General features: G+C 34.4%; 1 protein-coding gene across 1 annotated transcript in view; it reads left to right on the top strand.

Annotated features, from left to right (window-relative positions):
• LOC112597076 overlaps positions 1 to 25495 on the top strand; it is a 52147-nt gene extending 26652 nt beyond the window's left edge. Inside the window, 8 exon segments of the mRNA XM_025343000.1 lie at positions 6710 to 6848; positions 9813 to 10151; positions 10153 to 10175; positions 10177 to 10296; positions 10298 to 11192; positions 14573 to 14671; positions 14764 to 15582; positions 25109 to 25495. Of these exon segments, the coding sequence (XP_025198785.1) occupies positions 6738 to 6848; positions 9813 to 10151; positions 10153 to 10175; positions 10177 to 10296; positions 10298 to 11192; positions 14573 to 14671; positions 14764 to 15582; positions 25109 to 25393 (2691 nt within the window). The 5' untranslated portion in view covers positions 6710 to 6737 and the 3' untranslated portion in view covers positions 25394 to 25495.
• The last annotated feature ends 238 nt before the right edge of the window (positions 25496 to 25733 follow it).

Raw genomic sequence — 25733 nt, 5'->3', positions numbered from 1 at the left:
AAATTATGATAGGTATAACAATACATGCAGCGGAAAATGATGGACGAATGCCACCTCTTAGTCTTCACTGAATTTATTGTTTCTCCCTTTGGAATTTAAACGTATATGTTAAATACATTCTATTTATAATATGTGTTAAATATCGTGAAAATAATGCTATTTTGTATTAACGTAGATAATAGTAAATTATAGTGCTGTACTCATACACACACACACACATATTTCTACTTGTAAAAAAAATGTTATGTGTTGACTAAATATTAAATATGTTGGTATATATGTATTATGTATAAAAATAAAACATAACGTAACTTATACAAGCATATAATATTATTGAATATATATGCCATGTATGCATTTCGTTAACCCGGTCACACAATCATGTGTTAAACCTGTTTAAAAGAATGTTTATATTGCACATTGATTTAACTATAGAATATTCTGCTTTCGGGTATTTTAAAACATTTATCATAATAATATTATTATACTTATGAGAAAAATTAATACTTTTTAAAAATATATGACATATTATACATGTAATATGTAGGTATAGTAGTATCTATATTCTAGACTATGCTATATCAGCTATTTATATTATATATTTATTGAATTCATTTTAAATATTTGTAATTAGTGAAGTGACTTGATTATAAAAAAAATGTGTTAGGATTGAAAACAGTATAAGCGTTTGACGCGTTGGCTTATAGAGAAATCGTGTTTAAATATTTTATATATTATATGGTTATAATAAAAAGGTAGCGTTCTGTTGATTTTAATGTGTCATAACTCAAGTGTAAATCAATAACTTGAATATTGGCTAGATTTAGCCCATATTGTTAAGATTATTAAGAATGTGAAATATTTCAAAACTATCAATTATGTGTAATGTAAGATATTAGGCAATTTAAACATTTAGTAGGATTAATATCGTTCACGTATAATGTATATATATATATTATATATAAGTAGTATGATAAAAAATGTTACCTAATGAATATTATTTTAAAATATTAATAATTAAATATACTGATGAAAAATTAATTAAAACATTAATCTATTATATGATTCATAATAGTGTCCTTAAATTAAGATGTTTGTGTAATATGAGTTGAGATTAAATTACGATGTAATGTATGGTATTATGATATTATTACGTACTGATTTAAATAATTCTCAGATGTCATGTCATGGAAATAAATATTAAGTTACATTTCGCTAAAAGTCGACATCAAGATGATATAGTATTATGAAATAACTTACAATTTTTTTTGATTATATGTTACGCGTAGTTTTTAGAAATAGTTTAAAGTGACCTTCTTATCACTTTTATCAAATCAGTGTTAATTAAGAATACTTATAAGGAGCGATTACGAAAAATTCTCCCTATAGTTTTTTTGGCACTGAAGTGAAACGATAGATCACAGAGATATTTATTGTTTAAATCTAGATTTAAAAGTATTTATTTAATTATTCGTTCCTCTTCCCTTCAGAAACTAACTCCTAATAGATGATATTGTAAACATAAATGAATGTACTCTCCTGCTGCGCCACTAAACAATTTCATCGTTTGCTTCCACCATTTACATCGTGATCAACAAACTCGATTGACGATTTCTTAAAATTATACTAGGTCCGTTTAGTCTTACGCTTGGCAGCTGGCCGAAGTTTACTATAATGGGTTGATAATAATAAATAAATAACGAACATAATATGACATAAGGTTGTCTGACTGTCACCGTTTCCCTTCCAGCGTCCTTGGCTGATAGGTGCGTCGCGGCTTGCGACGACGTCACGGCGTTGCCGTTTTTAACGCCTAGAAACCCGCGGATAAAGTATGATAAAATTCTAAGAGATTATTGTGTAAAAAAATTTCCTTTGTTTGTCTACTATTAACATTTATATATTATGACCGTCTCCACGATAATTTCCCTTACACTCCTTTTTAGATTTTTATGACACGATTCTAAAATAACTAAATATTTTTTTTATAATACTTACTAATTGAGTTTATAGATAGTTTATAGATGATATTATGGAAAGTACTTCTTCCGTTTCTTCTATGTTTCTTTTGAATTCTTTCCGTTGTTGGAATTAAGTGTAATTTTTAGTCTTCTGCAAATTTACATGAAAAAATGTTTATGTCTACGTGTCTTGTGCCTGCTAGGATAAATATTAAATAGTATTATTTATTGTCAATTGTTATTTTTTTTTATCCTGCACGAAGACGACGTCGACTGTATCATTTATATTATACATTTACCGTGTTCTATTAACTATAATATACTACGATTTGTCCATTAATATATAAAATGTGAGCATCGTTATTCTGCAGTCAATTATACGTATTAGTGTAATACGTATATTTTTTTGATTTTCTGTCATTCCGCTATATAGAAATAAGGTGTTTATTATGGTCAATAGTCAGTCGTTTGTGTACACTTTTACGAGACTACAGACTATATGACAAGAACACTCGTATATAGTATGTTTCATAATCAAACTTTCATTAGATATTTGATTTTTTTGGCGACTTTTCAACAATTTGGTTAATGTTGTGTATTTATTAATTTAAATTTTAAATCTGTTTTTTCCCTTGATGTGGGAACGTTGGAAATTGTGATCAAGGTTATAATTTGAAAAGCTTATTTTTGGAGAAGAGAAATAATGTGACATGCATTCACCAATAACGTCTATGTACTACATCATATTTACATATTTACATAATAGGGATGAACATACTCGTTTATCATATTTTTACGATTTTTTAAATGATTTTCAACTGATTCTGCTGAGGCGTAGATAATTGTATTCATAGTGTAGCCCAAGTCTTACAATATATTTTTTCAATAAATTTGAGACTTTAATAGAATTATTTAGTTTCACTAGAATAACTGTTAACTCTATCAAACCAATAGGGATAGTTATGATCTATCGATGGATAGATCTTCGATGGTCAAATCACAACATAATTAATAATCTATCCATTTCTCGTATTATTACTGATTAAATAAATTATAGTATGATAAATATTAATTTTATCACACGAAAACGAAGACTGAAGAAAAGATTGGTGCCACCGTGTCCTACTTTCCGTTATAATAAACGGAAATGCTCGTACTGTGCGCTTATGATATTATACAAACGACGATAGTCGAAGACTATTCTTGAATCAGTTAATTTTTGGTTAAAATAATAATCATATTTTATTGTATTGTTTACGATTGTAGTATTTTTGATAAATTTTTTAGTACTTTTTTATTTATATTATTTATGCTGCGAACAGTGGCTAGCGTCAAATCGCTTCATTTGAAACGATGTTTTTTAATCTTTTACTATTATTATTTTTCTCTAACTACTATATCACAAACTGTTTGGTTCAGTTAAAGGATTTATTATCATTTGCATATTCTTATAAAATTCAACATCATGTAAATAAAAATATTTTTTCATAGGTACAAATAGCCAATAGGATTGAAATTTATTTGTAATAAGTATTAATTACTAAAAAGTGATAAATAATAACTAATTTTGTTTTATTAATCGACCATTTGTCATTGTGTCAGTCGTATAATGTTTTTGTCTATTTAAAATATATCCATTAATATTCTATATCCTGTTTTTCAGTTTACTATCTACTTTATTTTTATAGTTTTTTCCTTTTCAATTCTCAAAATTATTTATCATCAGTATTTATGTGGATGCTCGTCTTGTCAAATGTTTTTTGTGCATTTATTTTTTTTTATTTTAATTTTTTATTGCTTATAGTTTTAGGTTTTGAAGGGCTATAAAATGTTATCCCTGAACATAACCGATGTAACGATTTTGTCGTAAACATGTGGTACTGTAATTTTGTGTTTAACTATTACTTTTTTCAAATACATATTATTTATCGTTAAACATTTTACATGATATCATATAAATACGTGATGATGGATTATACTTGAACAGTATAGATATTTGTAATTTTAACGATTTGTATCCTGGGCGTTGGTCGTTGTTACCGGATTTTCAATTTCAACATACACTTAACAATAACAAAAACAACGGAAATAGTTGGAAAATTGACCACGGTTACTATCTTCTCAGTAGATAATATGTAGGACCTAAATTGTTGGTGCTTTTTCCGTGATAATTAACGTATTATAAACTGTAATTTTACTTAATATTATTTAATGTCAACTAAAATCTGCACTGCCATTTCAGCCATTATTTTTTTAGAGTTTTATATTCCAACATTTGTTGTTATCATCGTGTCTATAATTAATGTTACAGGTATTACTTATTTTACTCGTTAATATATGATATTGATTTTTTTTTTTTTTTTGTAATAGATCTATTTATTTTCCATCGCCCAACGCAAAACGCATACCTCATCAACTTGCGCATAATAATATATTACGTTTATAGAACATTATATACCGCTATAAATAACCACCTATTTAGGTGTTGCAATTCAGCAATGTCCATTTGTATAAATCGTAAATCGTATTAAAACACGCGTTCATTTCGATAACGATTAAATGCGTCATGCATATATTTATGCATAATATATTATTTACGCGTTATTATCATTTATCATTTATTACAGAGCGATTGCTTAACACGTAAAATTTCAGTATTTGTCATTACTACTCAAATTGGTGTTATGTGCAGTATTTTTCCAATGTCCAATAGTATTGTCCAATGTCTTATGTTGTTTACCTAGTACCTACCCATAATCCTATTGTGCGTTAATATCATTAATTATTATTATATTTGTTTGGATTTCGTTGTTTTTTGCGTTGCTTAATTTAGAGTGGACAGAGTTCGTGAACAATAATAATGTTTTTTTCTACATTTGTTCCGTATTTTTGAGAAACGTTCACTTTTAATAGTATATATAATGTTATATGTCTGTGTTTATATTTGTACGGCAATTGTGTGCTTACAAATCTTGAACTAGGCCATCTCGACGACGTGGTAATTAGTGTAATAGCCAATAGGTACTTTTTAAAGCATGCGCTAACATAGCGTTAATCGTCCGTTCACATGGTTTAATTAGTTAAAAATTACATTTTTTATGTTATTGATATTCTAACAATTTATGTTTAATTTTTTTTCCTGTTATGGAATACTCTTTCGATTACGATTAAAATTCTTTCGGCTAGACGCACTGCAACTGATAGGTTTATAATGCAGTATTGTAAAAAATTCGACTGTGTGTATAACTATAGGTAGGTACGTTTCTGACGCTTCGATATAGGTACGTATAATATAACCACCATGATATTCATTTATAGGTTACCGTAGCGTAACATACGACTTTCACGGCCGCGGCGTGCCATTATTTCGGGGCTTCCAGACTGGTTCGATTTCGTTCGTTTTATTTATGCATCTGAAGAGAGTGGGTACAGATCAGCAGCAGCAGCATTACGAAACCAGTTAATTAAATATAGTATTTTTTATTTCGCACAGAAGGTCATCGTGTAGAAAATTGTCCGGTACACTCGAACAATTTATTTTTTATTTTTGCGATAAAATGATCGATCGGTGAGACAATGACGCCTTTTGTACGCGCGCTTGTCGGCCGTCGATGGGTATACCTAAAACTATAATATAATAGTATAATATTCTAAATATTGCACGAAATCAGGTCGTCAGCAGTGGTTTGTGCGTGCGTCCGTGTGTGTGCGCGAGCGTGTGATCGACTAGCGGTTTCTGCGAGCTGGAAATTGACCACAGGTTCCGAGACTCAAAATAATTTTTCGGCTGTACCGGATACAATACAAATGATATCGTTCGTGTCCGTCCGTGTTATATGCACAGTTATATTATATTCTCTCGGTGAAGTATATTGTATATATTATAATGATTTGTGATTTTTTCGAAATTTTATTTTTTCATTATTTATATCCTTTACGGCGGAGCGCGTGAGGTATTCCATGTCCTTACGTTCTAGAGGGGTTATGCCGTGACTCCGGACGACAAACTAAAAAATAATATCCACGGACGATTGGTCTCGGTGCGCGTAAAAGAACATAATATTATATTATTTGTACACACGGACGACATCAGCTAATAATGCGTGAAATACAGAAAACAGTTGTGTTCGAAATGCAGGTCTGTTGTTGAACGGTCCATAACGTGTAATGCACACATATTGTATATTTATATTAAAATAACAGGAAAGTGTACTTATATACATTATAATATACTCGTTGTATATGTAACTCGTTCGGTGAACCAGCACTGATTTGTATTGAAATCCAAAGTAATACTATATTGATGTATATAAGTATTTTGTGTGTTTGTAGCGTGAGTGTGTGCCAAATGGACGTGTACGGGGAAAAAATAAAAATTGTATATAATATCCGAAATCTCGCTCAAAGCCCACGGAGGATCGCCTTGAATATATTTTATTTCTTTTGCGAATTTTAATGGTAATATAAGTAATATATGTGATTATTACGATAACCGGAATCGGACGATTCGATGAAATAAGATTTATGTATTGCAATATGTTACGTCGTTATGTACTTAAAATAGTATATTATATGTTACTCTGTGCAAACGAGTTTTTGTCGAATCCGTTTTGGACCATTATTAGCATGTATTTTTTATGTATGCAATAACAAATAACGTTTTTTTTGAAAATACAGCTAACATTTGCTTTTGTGTCAATAAAGTTTCAAATTGGATGAACTAAAACAGTTTAATTTTTTACTTACAGACTTTGAGGGGCCTCGAGCCCCTGTGGGATGGACTGCCGTGGTGACGAGCTCATCCAACACAATAACAGAACGGCGGCACAAGCTGTGCCTTTTCAATACCTCATCAACGAACAGGCAAAGTCTATTCTCGCTCTACAGGTCAGTGTAAAAATTATTTCAATCTTTTTTGTTTTTTTTCAACTAATGTATTACACAAAATGTATTTCGAAATCGATAATTATCATCTCGTTATAGTTGCTTATATAACTTTATATATTCATATGTACGTCGGTATATAACACAATTAATTATAAAGAAGATATAATACAATTAGAGTACTTCTAAATTTTTTTTTTAATATTAATTACATTGGCCTATTACTATTCCCAATTACTAAAGGTTAATTTAATTTTAGTAGATATATTTTTTACCTATATTATATAATGCAAAATGATCTAAGATACTAAAAATGTCGTAAATAATTCTTTCTAATGGAAAGGTAATTTCGTAATTTTGAATAATCTTATTTCATTACGTCAATGTGAACTGTATAATAATTATTTAATCTTTTAGAATAATAGTAAAAATCTGAGAATGCTTTTGATATTAAAAAATTAAATAGATTGCAACATATTCGTATTTTTCTACGTATTTGATTAACTTAGTATTTTGATAACAATACATATTAAATTGAAGCAGTAATAAAATTATTTTAATGTATTCTATACCACACATTTTTTTTAAATATTGATATTTAATAAATATTTAAATACAAAATAATAATTGGTTGTTTTAACATAAGCGAAGATTCTTTACATTAAAATATAAAAATGTAAACTTAAGTTATATTTTTTATAAAGTTCTGATTGAAAATATTTTTTTGGTGTTCTTATATACTATTGATGTATGTTTTAAAATGTATAAATTAAATATTAAGTTTTAAAAAAGACAAAAATTAATCGGAAAACTAACCTATTATTACGTGGTTTATTTGCAATTCCGCTTTCAATTAAATTATTTATTGTTTGTGAAAAATTATTCAAATTTATTTTCCTCTGGACATAATATTTAAAATAAAAAAAATACCCAACATAAGATTATTATTATTTGATTATGAATTATGATAATCTAACACGTGACTTGTATATATGACCCACTTAACCGGTTTGTATATTTTCGACAAATGAGGTAAAACAAAAGTTTTACCTTTCGATTTCCTGTCGATTAAAGCCAAAATTGTTATAATGATCATAAAATAATTTCATGTTTCGAAAGTAAAATCTATGATGTACGGATATAGGCATACAGAGATAACAACAAATTAAAATGTTCAATTACTTTTGCGAGTTATTTTTGATTTATGTTTTTACATTAAATTTTTATAGATAAAACAAAATATTTGTAAAAACCAATTGTAGGTATTTTTTTTTATATATTTTTATTTCGCATAAAAATAATAGGTCAACTCTTGTTTTTTTGTGGTTAAAAACTAAAAAGTAATTATATTTTATTTGTGCATTACCTAATATTGAAAAATTTATCAAAACCAAAAGTTTTTTTTTTTTTAATAATGAATTTAATGTGTTTGTAAAATAAAGTATTACGCTGCAAATTATTAAGATAATATTTCACGATATTGAACAATGGACATGTTGTATCATTCAAATTTATCTATAAATTATAATTTTATGTGGTAAGTAATTTAACTGTTTATACATGATATCAAATTATTTAAATTATTTTTCTATAAATAACAAAATATATCATCTTGTGTCGTATGTCTTTTCTAATTTAACATATATATCTAAACGCATAAACACTGTGTTTTTCCACGTACTTAGGTTTATTTACGATATCACCAGAATTGTGTGCTTATATAAAAACTACAATTATAATAATAAAAAAATGTTACTAAGATTTTATCAATTAAAAAAATCAAGCAATTTTATGTTTTATTATTTTTTTTTGCAAGGTTTTCTATTATTTTCATTATGTGGTCACTTATAAGTTAAAACATTCATAGTGAGAGTTATATTTTAAATTAGTATTGTTCTTTTAATTTTAACAGACCTTGAAATGTATTATTACTATCAATAAGTTTTAATTCAATGGCTTCGTGAACGATTTATTATTATTTTTCGTAAATAATTATAAGTATTATTGTTATTATGACTATTAGATACTTACTATTATTTTTAATGAGTTAAAACGTACAATCATCATAATGGTGGGTTTGACATTTATTTTAAATACCTACAAAATTATTTCCTTGTTAATATCTAGTATGATTTGTTCGAGTGTTAATTAAAAGTACTTATGTTAAATACTAAATTTACAGTATTATACAATATTTTAGTTTTGAAGTTATATTTTTGGTCCAAATGATTATGTTTTTAACAAACGCGTTACACCTAAAAAATGTTTCTTTGTATAAATCGCACGTGCGAACTCGTATATTTTACATATGATGTGTAATCTATAAAGAAATACAATGTGGGTTTATATTATAGTGCGTTTTTAAATGCTTAATAATAGAAACATTTTTAATTTGGTTTTAATCATAATAAAAAAGTTTATGTGTAGATAATGGTACACACGATTCGTCTATAATTCTATATATGGCTCGCAGGTACATTATGTTTACGGTTTGAATCCCACCAATTGAATAAATAAAACCTATCCGTTTGATGTTTTTGGAATAGAAGTACATGTGCAGGCCATGATAGCGAATAATTATTATTTTTGACCGAATCTCAAGACCAACTATGGTTTTGTTCAGGAAAATATTTGCAAACGATCTTCTTCGTTGACGTGCGCACATATTATATATGTACCTATTACGAAGAAAAAAAAGTGGGACGCGTATAATTATAATTTAAACTGTGCAGTTTATTGTTGAAAATGTAAAAATTTTACTCGTTGAACCAATAATAATATACACCGCATATATACCTTTATTTTTTATAGCCCGCTCTAACACGTTTTAGCAGTATTTTTCGCATGGCCATAATAAAATAAACGTAGTTAATAAGTTCGTTCTCGCAGACCTACTCAATTACCATAATATTAATACATTATGCATTATTTATCGTCTGACGCATGTATCGTTTGAAAATGTTTCAGGAATTACAGAATGAGGTCGGCGCGCTGTTGGAGTTTAGGGACCTGGTCATGGACACGTTCCCGCACCTGCGTCACAAGCAGGCGTCCAGCCCGGAGCCGAGCTCCGGGTCGCAGGGCGTCGGTTCCGGGGAGAGCCGCTGGGAACCCGGGGTGCGGGTCCGCCGGAAGTTGCAGGGCCCCTCGTCCGGATGGATTGCCGGCGGCGGCGGCGGGGGCGGCGGGTCCGGTGGCGTCGGACTGGTGGCCGCGGCCGGGGCGGCACCGCGCGGTAAGACAGCAGCCCACGAGGAAGGGGAAAAGCGGCGAATATGGCGGCCACTTCGTCGGGTGGGCACCGTCACGGGACAGCGGCTTCTGCACGGAGAAAACAAACGCGCTCGACCAGGTTCGCGGACGACGTGACCCAAGAACGCAGCGACACGGCCGACGACGAGCTGTGGGCCTGCTGGAGAGCATCGGACAAGGGCCGCAAGCTCAAGCTGGAGTGGGTCGCTGCAGAACCGACTGCTGGTGGACGACGGCGGAGCGTCGGCGCCGAGCGCCGGTTCGGTGCCGCCGTGCCGGGTGGACGACACCAGCCAGGGCCGCGCACGAGCGACGACGCGCGCCGCCGCCGCCGCCGATTACGACGTGTTCGGGCGCACGGTGTCGGACGTGCGCGAACAGGACGCGCGGCTGCTCGACGGGTCACCAAAGGCGGTAGACCTGTCGGCGCAGCGCATGCGGATCCACCGGCGCTCGCCGACTCAGGCCGTCGTGTGCGAGAACAGGGAACTCGAAGAACGGCTGTGCGGCGGCAAGTCGCCGTCGGCCGCCGCCGCCATAGCCGCCGCGACGATCGCGTCGAGGAAATCGTCATCTAGTCATAACGGCGGCGGCTTCGCCCCGGTCCAGCCCGAATCGTCGACGGGGCCCAGCTCGTCGTCGGCCGGCCGCGACGCGTTCTACACGCCCAGCCAGCATTCGGCCTGCAACCTGTCTTCCATCGAACTGCAGTGCGGCCAACTGCGCGACGGTTCGTCGTCGTCCGCGTCCTGCGCGTCGTTGTCTTCGTCGTCGTCCGCCGTCGTCGACGACGACCGGGATCGGGACCGTCACCGGTCCAGGAGAGTCCTGCTGGTCCGGCCGTCCGACCCGATTTCCCGGAACCTGGAGGGCCGCGCTCAGTCGCCGGCGGCGTTGGACACGGGGTCGCCCACGTTCGCCAAGCGGTTGGGCGCCCTGGACGGCGTCGTCAGCAGTCCCGGCGACAGGATTGACAAGCCGCACGCGCCGGGATTCGGCACGCCGTTGCCCAAACAAACGCTGGCCGCCATACTCAAAACGTTCAATCCCATCGAACTCCAGCGTCACCTCATCACCTTGTCCTACGAGAACAAGGTGAGCTATATGCAATACTGCGGATTATTTATAAGACAAAAAATTAAGTTCTATCGGAAATAGCAGTGCCAGTGTAGTAATATAAGTGTTCAAAATGATTACACCCACGTCCGTATTGATTATTGTATACAGCTGTTACGGATCGGTTTTATATCTATGTTTTTTTTTTTTTTTTTTTTTAATTAATTTTGTTCTTACCGAATGCCCAAAAGAGAAGTATAATTAACGCAGCACCGTGTTACTTATAAATAACAGTTTTTGTTAAGTAGCCTACTATATTAGTGGTTGCACCTCGATATCTTCTGACATAGATTCGGCACTGATTCTGTTCTATGATGAAAAACTCCGTCAAGTGGGAATTTATTTATAATACATTATAATATCGGTAATAATACAAGAACTAAATTTTTTTTTTTAATTTTGGTATTCCGCTGAATGGTAGTAGCTAAATCTTTTTTTAACTACATTCGCGCATTACTTTTTGGGTTTGCATTGTTTTTGTGTGTTTTTCTTTTCTCATCGCTCTCTTACAATATTATTATTGTTTATGATGAGTCATCGCTCGTCATCTTAGATTTTTTTTTTACTTTCGCACCTTCTCGTACGTCCAGAATACGACTCATAATTCTGTTTTTCCCTTACAAAATGATACAGCTGAAAGAGAAAAATACATATATTATTATAACACTAATAAATGTTTTAAAATGGTTCCAGTTGACAACATTTTTAAGTATGCTCTCGTCCTTCCTATAAATAATGTATGATATATACATTATCTCTAATACGATTTTCCTTGTGCAGTATTAAACATATACGATTTCAATTTGCAACAACTATTTGCTTTGATACTTTCTTTGCGGTTAAAAGGCATGCTAAAAGTTTTCTATTCGCAAACACAGTTCGATTCAATACCACACGTAATCTGCAGGCTGTAGAGAAATCGAGAATAAGATCAAAATGTAATTTATGTGAGCGAATGTTACGAGGGATTTAATTATGTAGAAAACCTATCTGAAATTATATTTACATTTAAATCACGTATTTAGCTCTGACCATAATGTAACTCAAAATCGCCCACAATGAGCGGATACAATTTTCTTTTGAGGATATTGTACGTGTTATATGAATTTTCACTATAAGATTTGTGGTCAATAAGAAAATATGTCGAATTTTTTCTCTTATTCTACCATACGTTGTATTACATTTTATTCTAATGGGCAATGACGATTTGAATATAATTTATGTTTCATTGCTTTTACATTAGTGCATCTAGCTGTTGGTTACAATATAGTAACACTTTTATTAAACAGTTAAAGATGATTTATGATTATTTATTTTAATTGCTTCAGACTTTTTCTGGACACGCTCCCAAACCCGCATTAAACACTTTCGATAAATACGCGTTGAACGTCATTACTCATCAGACTGTAATAATTTCGGGCGCAGTTAAGTGCTATATATAGAAGATAAATGATTGTAGTGATGCTACGATGTTTATAAACACAATATAATATAATTTCTTAGTGATTGTATTAGAGTGAAGATACATGGGGGTGTCCGATTAAAAAATTTTAAAAACTACGCTCAAAATTAGAAAGACTGTTAGGTAATATTAATCGACCGCCCACTGGTTTATAGAACCCCTTTTGTCGTGTAGTATACGTTCGCATTATTGTCGTTATTATTATTATTATTAATAATGCGCTATACAAATTTTGTTTTTGAACCCACATTGACATATATTTACATTGAAGTTTCAAGTTCGTCACAAGTTGACCATATACGTGCACTACGAGTGGTGCATAAACCTACGCGTTTCCAATTTATTACACCTAACCTATTATTGTAGTGTGTATAGTAAAGGTCTTCATTGTTTCGACTTTTAATTTTTTTTCGGTAGGCGGATCGTATTGCTGTTTTAATATTTCATCTCTAAACACGCATACGAATATGATTATGCACTTTTCAAGGATACAACGTTTATTTATCTCCACAACGCATGATTTATGTGTATATATACTTTGTCATCGAAATGCAATAGTAATAAATCGCTGTATAGAGCCGATAATAATTAATTATTCCGTGGCGATGACGACGACAATATTATTATTTCTGTATTTTAGAATATTACAGTAATGAATTCGTATAACGGCCGATGTTGTTTTTAAACGCTGTTTTAAGCGTATAGGATCGCAGATGATTCCTGAATTCGAATACGTTTTTGTTTGAGAAACAATAAACTTTAGGTCTTGTAGGTAAATACTAAATAGGCATACAATTGGTTATATATATGGTTATGTAACCGTGATTCTTGAACACAAAACGAAAATCCTAACTGTAAAATATAATATAGAGCGTTTTACCTACCTAGCTACCAAACATCAAGTGTACAGCATCAATAGTTTATGACGTATTATTTATAATTTATACTCATATACTATTGTACCGGCCGCCGGATATTTAGTAACCGAGCCAATTAGAAACACAGTCTTGGTCATCTGGGACACCGCGATGGTGATGCAGTAGTGTATAAATGTATAGTTGCAACTATACTAGTATCGAGCATTCGTATAGAGTTTCTGGCCCGACAATAATTAACTGACCTCAGATCGTACTCGTGAATGTGTGTGAGTGTGTGTGTGTGTGTGTGTGTAAGTAATATATACTTTTGCAATATTGACGAATTGTATTAACGTTATAATAAATCTCTGTGTATCTGTATATAGTACAGAGAATGAAAACGGGCCAACGCCCTTCGACGAGATTAAAGCAGGACTCACAACGTTTGACTTAAATGAATGAGAGGGAAAAAACACTGTAATAATAATGTATTATGGCTACACGTTACACGTAATCCAGTTCTAGTCTTATGATATGACTCTTTTTGTGTGTTCAGTCGACGCGTACTAGATTTATGGGGTTTCGATGACATTGGCCATGATGGGTTTCGCGGTACGCGTCTATGTACGTATTTGAGCATTGTACGATATATAATAATATTTAATACGTACGAATGTAATATACGATTACACTTTTGTATGACACACACACACACACACGCTAATCACACAAAATCGATTGATGGCTTCGAAAACGTAGGTATGTGACTATTATAGAATTGCTGCTAATAGTCATTATTGTTATTAATATTACCTATTTTTTATTATTTTTTATTTATATATCAAATATCAAATTATATTATTGTGTACAATACATTTTGATTTTAAAATCTATAAAATTTAATTTAATTTAAGGAGTTCAAACCTCAGTACAGTGTTCTTTAATAATTTGATAAATTCAGCGTGACATATATTATTAAATACTTTGCTAAGCAATATGCGGAAAACTTAAACATATCGTTAACTCGTTTTGTTTTTCAGAATCTCGTCCGTCAAATGGAGATGTTAAACATTTCGAAGAACAGCGTTTCCAACGAGTTGAACAAGAGCAGAGAGGACAATGAAGAACTGAAATTCCAAGTGAGTGATGTGCCTCGGCGACGCTAGTGGCGCAACGGTGGAGGGGTTGACCGCGTATAATGGAACGATGACGTCATGCTTGTTTGTTTTAGCTGGAGGAGAAGCGCATCGAGTTGGAAGGTACCATGGCCCGGGTGAGGTTGTTGCAGTTGCACCAGGAACAGCAGCAACACGGTCCCGTCGTCGCCGGATCGCAGTTGGCCGGCACCACAGCCGCCACCACCGCAGCCAACAACCAGTGGCTGGACTTGGTGCCATCGAATCCGATTTTACCTCAGATCGCATTGCCGGGAACACCGTCGGCAATGGTCTCCACACTGCACACGAACAACAACCACCTGCAACAGCACCAACACCACAACAACCACCACCTCAACCACAGTCAGGACGAGAACGGCGGCAGCAGCAGCACCGAGTCGGCGCATCAGACCCGCGGCGGCAGACATGGTACGCAACATCAGCCCAGCAAGATACCGGTGGTCAAGTCGTGCCCGGTGCAGCCGAGGCCGACGTCGTCGCACCGTGGCGGTGACGCACAACAGTGCCAGTCGTGGACCAAGTGCAAGTCGGACCAATCGTTGCCGCGCAACTGGGAGTCCATCAACAACAAGAGCAACGGCGGCTCGTCCATCGGAAGTGGCGTCGGCGGCAGCAGTGGCGGCGTCAAACAGCGCGGTAACAAATCCGCGGACTCGTCACAAAATCACCACCTCCAGCAGCACAGGTCCCGAAGGGATTCGGCCGGTGGCGGAACCTCCCTGACGCGAGCCAGATCGCAAAACAATTACGCGCACCAGCGCGGCGGTTCGTCGGTGGCGGGCGGCGCGACCAAAGACTTCAACAGGACCGCGGCGGCGGCGGGTCATCAGCTGCAGCAGCTGCAACAGCCGGCGGCCGACGATACCAACAAGGTACGGCCGGCCAAGAGATTCGCCAACATGTTTAACGGTTGGATACGGAAATCCTAACGGAAGGCTTTTAAACACACACGCTCGATCGTATATATATATTATATACCGTAACATCAAATAATATATGCCCACGACTCATCCGATTCCACGACATGTGCGCATGCGCACGTTTTCAAACACATAAACATATATACCTACATATACACACACATACAAACATATATATATATATATATATAAATATCGCACACTACTTAGGCGCACACACACACGCACACGCCGATAAGTCAAAATAGTGTATGTATATAATATAATATGATGTGTGTATGTGTGTGTGTGTGTGCGTGCGTGCAGAGCCCGCTGCGAAGTCAACGAATATAATATTTATCATCTTTATATACATATATACATACATACTTACTTATATGAATGGTATCCGTACACATTTAAGTGCGTGTTTTACCTTTATATATATATATATATATGTATACACATTTCGTATATTTTATATTTTCGCACTACACTGTTGTTTTCGATCACCGATCACACATCGCAGTCACCAAAAAAAAAAAAAAATCTGTTATATAATATAATATACGAAAAAGGATTAGCTTTCCGACGTGTGCTTGTTTGCTTCTTTGGACATTACGCAGTAAAACAAATATACATAGTACATATACATGCATATATACGCATACCGTGTCCCCGCGAATACCACACACGTTCACACTCGACGACTCAAGTCGGCCGAAACCCGTAAGTCTGATAAATTTTTTTTTTTTGTTTTTTTTTGTTTTTTTTTTTTTTTACTAAGTTTCAAATTTTACATAACCGTCTTCTTGCCCTTTTTTTTTTTTTTTTTTATATACACATTATTTTATAGAGTTGTAGCTTATTGCATGATGTTTAGGCCTCTACTCACGCACAATACCCCTCCGTGTGCAACACATCATTGTTTTAAAATTTCCCACCTTACACGCGTGTTATGGATACACTTCGGCGATTTTAGACATTTTATTATCGAGCGTACACTTATTTATGCGTAATTACGCACATGCGTCAACAGACGTGACAGTATACTTTTTTAGTTAATAAATGGGTAATAGAATCTCATCGTATCGCCATCTGTTACTGTAGATTATGGATTATTAATATTTCGAATTCGATCTGCGTACTGATCATTTCGGAATCGTTCGAGTTGTTAGTTTTTCGCTTAATTTTTATTCACGTGAAAGTTGAAACGTTGAAATCGTCAACGGGAATCCGAACTCTAGTACGCTCTAAAATATGACCACGATATTATATAGCCGAACAAGGAGGTGCGTTTTTGGGCGAAAATTCGCCTCGCTTCAATCCTCTCAAACCGCAATATATATATATAAGCGTTTGCATCGCACCGCGCTTATTCGATCCGCACGATCTAATATAAATGATAGGTATATATTATTATTATCGTTGCCGAATAACCGATTTTCGATTTGCCTTGAAATCGTGTAAATCTGGAAAACAACGGCGCGGGGCAGCTACTGTGCAGGATCATCTACCGCGGTCGCCGTCCGTGTCCGTCCGCGCGCCGTACGATGAATCCGTTGTTCGTCGCGAGGTCGATTTACTATATTATTCGACGGCGAACGCGTCACGTATTTTTCGAACTTTTAATAGGATTTTTTTTCCGCGTGCCGGTCCGATTATAATAATGAAAATCTCGTCGTATAATACGCGTATGTGGACAATAAAAGTAATAATATTTTAACGATATTTCGATGCGCCACGGTCCGTTAATTCTTTTTAGCGTCTGGTTAGCGATATAACTATATAATATAAAATAATATACAATGGACCCTATAGTCATGTATATCTCATATGCATATACAATATACGCGCGCATGCGTGTAGTTTGTATACATACACGACTGAGACAGCGAGAGAGTGCAGTAATCGAGAAATTCAAGGCCCATAGTCGTCGTCGTTGTCGTCCACCACCATCTCATCTCCCCGCGCACTGCAGCCGTATTAATAATTATTATTACTACAATGATTTGTTTGTTCTTTTATTTCATTCGGTTCTTTAATTTTTTTTTTTTTTCTCTCAACTTGAAATCAAGGACAAAAACGGTACCCACTGCAGCAGTTTATACACCCATGTAACGAATGTATATTATATTTATAATATATAGTCTGCGTCCACGCGTGCCCGACGTTTATAACAATTTTCCGTCGTACTTATGACATGTATAGATACAAACCGCAACGTCTGCAGCGTTAATTTTTAATTTAAATCTTTTCACACAAGACGATTTATCTCCCCCCCCCCCCCCGCCCTTGCTCTCCGTTACTTTCTGCTTGTTCCTGCGTGACGAGACGACAACGACATAATATTATATACTATATCGTGCGTTTATATATTATTATACGGACATCGCCAGTTTCGGTTCGAACACGCGCCGTTGCCGCCGCCGAGGGAAAATTTTATCAATATTATATTTATGTTATATAGTGTTTTCAAACGGTGCCGCCGCCACCGCTTTTTTACAACGCGCCGTATACCTACGTCTCGAAATTGATTTGCAATTATCAGAAAAACCAAAAACAATTCGACACAAAATCGCTCGTGGAGTTTAAATTGCGGTCCGTCATCGTTATTGTACAATAATAATTGTACTCGGCGTCGGTTTTCGACTATGTCCATTTGTCCGCGCAATTTATTGTTGTCCGGTGTTTATTAGTACCTTTATGTAGGTGTATACAATATAATAGCTGCGTACTTTCTACTTCCGTTCGATTTCCGGCTGTGCACTGACTGACCTTTATGTAGTCAAAAATTCACTATATAATGTTTGGACTGCAGTACGCATAGCGTGTCATACAGTTTTGTACAGATAGTATAGTCCATTGGGATTAGTAGTGCACTAATAATACCCTATGATTCGTGTGATTGAAAAATAAGTTTTATTTTTTCCTAGTGTAATTTTAACTATAAATGTATTTCTACTTTTTAAATTCCAAATAAAGTTTAAAGATCAGCGAAGTAGTTCACCAAAAACTCGAGGGGTAGTATCTTCATTATTTTAATCCTCCTTGCTTAAAAGCAAATACTTATTTGGTAATAAGAACACAAAAAAACGTTTAGAAAAATATCAAAAAAATTCGATTTGATTTTGTGAATGTGTAGCGTTCCGAATAATAAATTACTTCAAACCACAGAAAAACCTTTTCCCTTTTTTCTAAATCGTTTAATGACTAATCGAATAATTAGTGTAGCTGGTTACACCGAACACCTGTACATTACATACGATCTCGTAGTGTGTACTCGTATTATTTGTACTTAGAAGTAGTAACAAATGTAATCAAAAAATAGATACGCGCGTCAAAAAATATATATATTATATTATACGGTCCGAGAGAAAATATGTTTTCGCATCGATTATGTTATTGTTGTAGGTACATTATGTTATTATATACGTGTCGTCATCAGTTGATTATTACACACATATAAATATAACGTACACGTATGTATATAAATAGTTATTAACAACGAAAATAAATACTTTTTGCTCATTCAGCGCGGACGAGATTTCTAATTATATTCATTTATTATTTCTATCGCAGCTTCTTTTCAGGTATATGATAATAATAATTTAACACAATTTCTTCGTGAAATCGTTTCGGAAATAATAATACTTGTTACGCATTTTTATGACGCGATACTCCGGTACACTATATTATAATATGTATTATATACAATTAATACCTCTAACATTTTCGTTTAGACGGACAAATCACAGTATCTGTACGATAAAAATTGAAATCGTTGCTAATTGCGTCGCGTTGTTGTCCAAAAACCGACAGGTCATCGATAATATTATTCGTGTTTCGGTTCTTCACAGTTTTTTTTTACCTAAATATATAAAGTCGGAATATTAGCCGTCCGTATACGACCGGAAATTGTCACTTCCTGATTGCTATGCACATTACAAAAGCGCACGTTCCGCTCGTCCATCGGCCCGCATCGTACATAATAATTTTTTTTTCATAAAAATTTATTAACAGATTAGCCGTTCATCTTTGTTATATACCATTTACAACATACCTATGCCATGTACCGCAATGATGTATTATTAAATCGCAGTAATAATAATGGCCACTGTGCCTAAATCGTGTATTATTTGTATTATAAACTCTCGCTTGTTCATACTCAGTTATCGCGTTCGATTAATGATTTTTTTTTCTATTATTATTTAGTGATAAGATTATAATATAAAAAAAACGAAAGTCGAAACATTAAATACGTTAATTTTGGACGAAAACACAGCTGCAGATTAATATATAATATTTATACCTTTGTTTGTGTACAATTTGTGTGTGTGTGTGTATGTTTTTTTGATAAAATTGCAATTCCGCCGGTATCTATAATGTATTATTTGTATATATTTATATATTATATATTATATATTATATTCTGATATTTTCTTAATTCGCGTAGAAAGTCACGGTTATCCGTATTCATTATTTTTAAGCCACGAATAATTACGCGAATAAACAGCAATAGCTTGTACATAGCATTTTCTATTCGGACAAGATGAATGAAATTTTCTTACGTTTAGAACATATAATCTCATTTATTATAGATTACCATGTATCTATACGACTATACATCAATTGATTGTGGTTTTATAGTAGGTGTACAGTGTAAAAATTGTTACTAATTTCGTTGCTTTTCACCACGTTTGGAAAAAGTTTTTCACATATACATATGCAATTTACTATAGATAATCATAATACTATAGTTTTGGAGAAAATCGCAATATGGGTACGTTCCTAATCATTTTCTTAATTTTACACTTCGTTTTTTGTAAAAAAGATAAGATTTATCGTGGTATATTTCATATATTATAAGCGGCCCACCGAGTTTTCCTCAGTAGCTCACCAGACCAATCCGGCCCTAAATTACGCAGTATACATATTATGAGCATATCATTTATTTTATTTTTTTAAATTGTAATTTATATTACATACCTTAAGATCGTAATATTTATAAACATATACGAAGTATAGTGTGTTTTTACATAACTATTTGATTTTTAATATTGCAATACAATATTATAATACCTATGGTATAGTATTTTAGTATATTAATGAATGGTCATTTTGAGGACAGTGTTACATATTATAACAGAGTTACTCATAATTCATAAATATAATAAATTATAACATAAATATTTTAATTTGCCATCGTATAATGTGTATAGATGCGTTAAGGACCACAAAAGAAAACGTATTCGTTTTTTTATGCGGCTTGTGTTAACCTACTTGGCGTGCGCGTATAGGTATATAAGGTATAACACATAATCTTCTTTCGATTTTTATTTTTTATTTTTTTTTTTTTTTTTTGTTAGTTCGTTAATATATAAATATATATATAATACCGCAGCACGTATCGTAGTTTCATTGGATCAATAGCATTGTTCAATTATAAATAATAATAATAATACCAACTACAAAGCTGTCGGTTTTTTTTTTTGAGACGTTTCACACTCGGTCCGTCACAGATTTCCCAAACGTATATTTAACTATAATATAAACCTATATAGAACCGATAGACCTGATACATCATATTATTATGGTTTAGACATACATTTTTATGTGCTACATGCGTGTTATTTTACGTCGTGCGCGCATCGCGGTCGCATCTTTCGTGTGTCTCTGTGTAACGCACTCAGTAAATTGCTACTAGATCTTATATGATTGTGAATTCGTGTGATGACAAAGTGATTTAGTGATGGCCGACGAGGATATAGTTATACAGTATATTTAAGTAGTTGAGTGTAATAAACTTCTACTCGCAATTTCGCGACGTAAGTACATGCCACTACGACTTCGGTAAGGTTTTGTATTTATAATTACCGCGGAATAAATCGAATCCGTTAAAAATATCTAGCGGAATATAATCGAATGACATTGTTTCTGCAGTGGTTGTATAAGCGCGTGTTTTGAATTGTTGTATAGATATACATATTTGTGCTATGGTATGACGCGAGTAGTAGTGACAGGGAAGGAGGTGATATGCTGCTGCGTACACGTTGTAAAATGTCGTTAAAAACTCGCAGGAGAGAAATCGTTAATCATATTAGCCGATTACCAAACGCTGTTCCTGAGGTCATCGCGCTCAGCGACAGGACCGTATCCTATAAAAGACGTAGTGATAAATATATATTTAATAAATTAATAAATTCGTTTTAAATAACTAACTTATCGTTTTTGTTTTTTTTTTTGTTGTTAGGAAGAAGAGAGAATTTTTAATAATCAGATATGAAATATAATTGTATTTATTTATAACGTAAAAAACCATCCATTGTAACGAAAACAACTCCAGAAAATGAGTTGTACCCGGGAAATCACCCCCCTTACTTCCATACTAAACGGACGATGATGACGAGTACATGCGAAATAATGATAATATTATATAAGTACCCGGGTACACACGTCAACAGGTTTTACGGACTGTAAACTGTAAATATTATAATTTATATAGGAAACTCTCATGTATTATATAGTATATAAAATATATATGTCGTCGCTGTTGCTTTCGGATTGCGACACCAATTTATAATAACAACCGCGCGCGTTTAGCCGACCGTGTCTTCCTGTGCAGGTCCGCACTTGTGTGTAGGTACGTATACAACGATACAATGTTGCTCAAAAACACGTAGGTAACCTAAACAAACTAATATACAGGGTACATTTTCGTGCTTGACCCCGTTAACGATGTATACTTGTATCGGTAATGGACACGTATTATTTTGGTTTGCCTAAAATCAAAATCGCTTGCGTTTGTGTTAATCGAAAAAAAATTATCTATTTTTTATTTTCCGACTAATATCTTTAATTCCTCTTGGATTTCGCGTGTTGATATGTTTCTGTCGAGTTGGTACAATTTTCAAGTTTTTTTCGTTAGAAATAATCATGATAATTTTTGAAAAAATGCATACAGTTTTTAACACTTTACAAGTCTGTTGCGTTAACGTCTCGATAATAATTTCTTAACAGGGTGAACAGCATGACGAGGAAACACACATCCTGTGTACGCGTAAATACCACTCGCCTCGCATAGAAATATAAAACGTGTAATGTGCGCAGTACAGCGTAAAGCGTTTATCAAAATAATCTTTAGTCGTCAGAAACTTCGCGCGTGCTGCTCGGTGTGTGCTTAATGTATGAACGCAATATCTATACTGCAGTGTGCTTATTAGTTATTATATTATATGCATGTGTGCGTGTCCACATTTAATTCGCAGGAACCAGCCGGAAAAAAATAATTTGCCTCCTCCGAGTCTTAGTCGATTTCCGGATAAGTTTATATGTCACGTCGCTAATCTCCTCATTCATATCGCATTCAACGACGTACAAAACATAAACATAATATCGTACATTCAGCTCAGCTGACGCGTGTTTAACATTTTGTTCTAATCATAATTATTTTTCAAAACCTTTTTAAAAGCCCGTCTGTTAAAAAAATGTTAAGTGCCTACCTATGTATACCGTTGACTAAACATGAGAAAATATAAATTCTTATCTTATTTGCACCACTATACTCTCGAGATGGCCCGTTTACTCGCCGAGTTGAATTATCGATTTCTCTCTATTCGTGGGTACGTTATAGGTACTTCGCATAATGTGTACAAAACGGGTATGTTTATTCAGATGTAACCTAGTCTGCAGATGAACATTATAAATAATATTTGCCTATTTATGCAGTATTTATCAGATTGATGGACGGGCAAGAGGACAAAAACGCCGTTACAAGATACGTTTATTATATATATATATTGTATAGTTATAGCGAGTTTTAGTGTTTTCGAGTTTCGCAGATGACGGTTTAAAAAAATAAATATAAATTTAATATTATATTTTCTATCTCTACACGTTATTAACCGTTGTGTACGTTTAATGTTATATTTTGCAGTGCGTGCACCGTTGACTCCACGAGATTCGTTTCCCAGACTTCGTTTTCTTTTTCACGATAAACCGACCCTATCATACGTGTACCGTTTTTATCGCGAAAAGAAATAAATATCTATTAAACACTTGCTGCATACAGGGCGCACCTATATAATGATGTTTCTGCAGTATAAGATTTCCCTCGACGATCACGATTCGCCAGCCAAAAACGTACTTTGTACTTTTTCGACCGTATTATCAGCTATACTGTATATAATAATATAATATTATACAAGTATATAATAGTGTAAAGTGATATCCTATATTGGTAAGATTTTGATATTTTTTCCAATCAAAATCATTCGTTCGCGTGCACACACGAACATCTACACGCAATCGAGTAAAAATGATTTGACAACAGAACAAAATCTCTCCACGAACGTACCATATTATAAAACCGTCGAAAAGGAAAATCGCGTAGTTGCTCTCGCGCGCTAACGCTCGTCGCATTCGATTACACGTAATAATGCAGTATCTACGTATATACTTATAGCTTAAAATAGTATATAACATGGTATAATTGTACAATAATAACGAATAAGGTAGTTGTACTTATACGTCTGAAATTGGCCGACCGTCTATATAACTTCTAAATGATATGTATATACCTACAACGTGTACTTGCCGGCTAGATACGATACAATTTGTTTAACCGTGGCCGCCTAAACTTAACATAATATACTAAAGTTGTTGCATAACTAAATGTCTAAATAAGTTCTTAAATAATACCCGTTGGTACCAGGTTTTTACGTTACGTAACCCAAAAACAAACACTTTTAAGAAAAAAAAAAATTATTAAAATCGTGACAAACTGTGCGGTAGCAGGCTAGTATTAGTATAGTATATTTAATATTATAACGAGACTCTAACATGCATCATGGGTAATTCGAAAAAAATTGCGACGTGGTAATAACAATCTCGTGCTAAGACTATAAGACTTCCGCCGCGTGCAATCGTATATTATGATATTTTTGTATACCTGTTCTATGCAAGGGTGGCTCAGTAGGGGAGGAAGGATCAATTGCAAGAGTGTTTCTCACCTATACGCCGATCACTATTCTACGCTCGCCAATAATAATTTCATTGCAGTGCTGACCTAGTGACTCATCGTTACCTATTAATATAATAATATTTTTATATTGCGTGCATTGTTATGTAATAGAATGATGTACATATTATATAGATACCTAGTACCTACCCATAATAAGTGTATATTTTTACGTCGGCAGAACATGTAGCTAACATTTGTCTTTAAGACTTAAATGTTGAGATATGAGAGTAATTAATATAATCTTCTCACATGCACTCCCTACCAATCTGCAGCTATTACACATACTATATGCATACTATATGACGCTTATTATTGGTCTTACTTTCGGTTTTAATTTTTTTTCTCATCAAAAATCTAACACACGCTTTACTTGCATGTACATACTATATAATAATGTTATGATTTAATACATACAATGGTTTAATGATTGTGGTTCTTGATTTTTACGGATTTTTTTTTTCTCCTTTTTGCACACAGCCCGCTGCCAAGAAACTCTTTCGACGCCGTAACCTCGTACGGCAGAGCCGTGGCTTGATGGAAGCCTGCAAGAAGCCTGTCCTGCCGGCTGTCGACGAAGTACAAGAGCCCCCGGACTCCATGGCCGTCCGACTTCGCGACTTAGACGACGGGGACGACGACGAGTTTTTCTTCGACAGCATCGAAAGTAGTTTGGCCACGAGCGCCTGCAGCTCCAGACCACCGCCGCCCGAATGCGATTCCATCGATCTATCGCAACCCGACTCGTCGTTGACAGCCTCTTGACAGATGACGGTCTTCCGTCATAATAGTAGTATAATTATTATTTATACTTAAAAAATATACACTTTGCCTATACGACGACGAAATAGAAAGAAAAAAATGTTGTATTTTGCCATTTTTTTTTTTTTTTTTTTTACTTTCGTCTTTATCACATATTATTATGTAATATATAAATCGTCATCTCCCCATGTAACGCAACACACTTATCATCATCATTGACACCATCAAAAACATCACAATTCAATCTTTTTCGTGTCCTCGTCACAGCATCTATTGGATACGTACATCTATTATACTGCTACACACATCCCGAGACGATATTCCGCAGGACTTGACGATGATT

Source organism: Melanaphis sacchari, unplaced genomic scaffold, assembly GCF_002803265.2.
Source record: "Melanaphis sacchari strain LSU unplaced genomic scaffold, SCAv2.0 Contig36_pilon_pilon, whole genome shotgun sequence".
NCBI classification, from domain to species: Eukaryota; Metazoa; Arthropoda; class Insecta; order Hemiptera; family Aphididae; genus Melanaphis; species Melanaphis sacchari.
The sequence above is the reverse complement of the archived record's forward strand: the minus strand, read 5'-3'. Positions and strand labels throughout refer to the sequence as shown.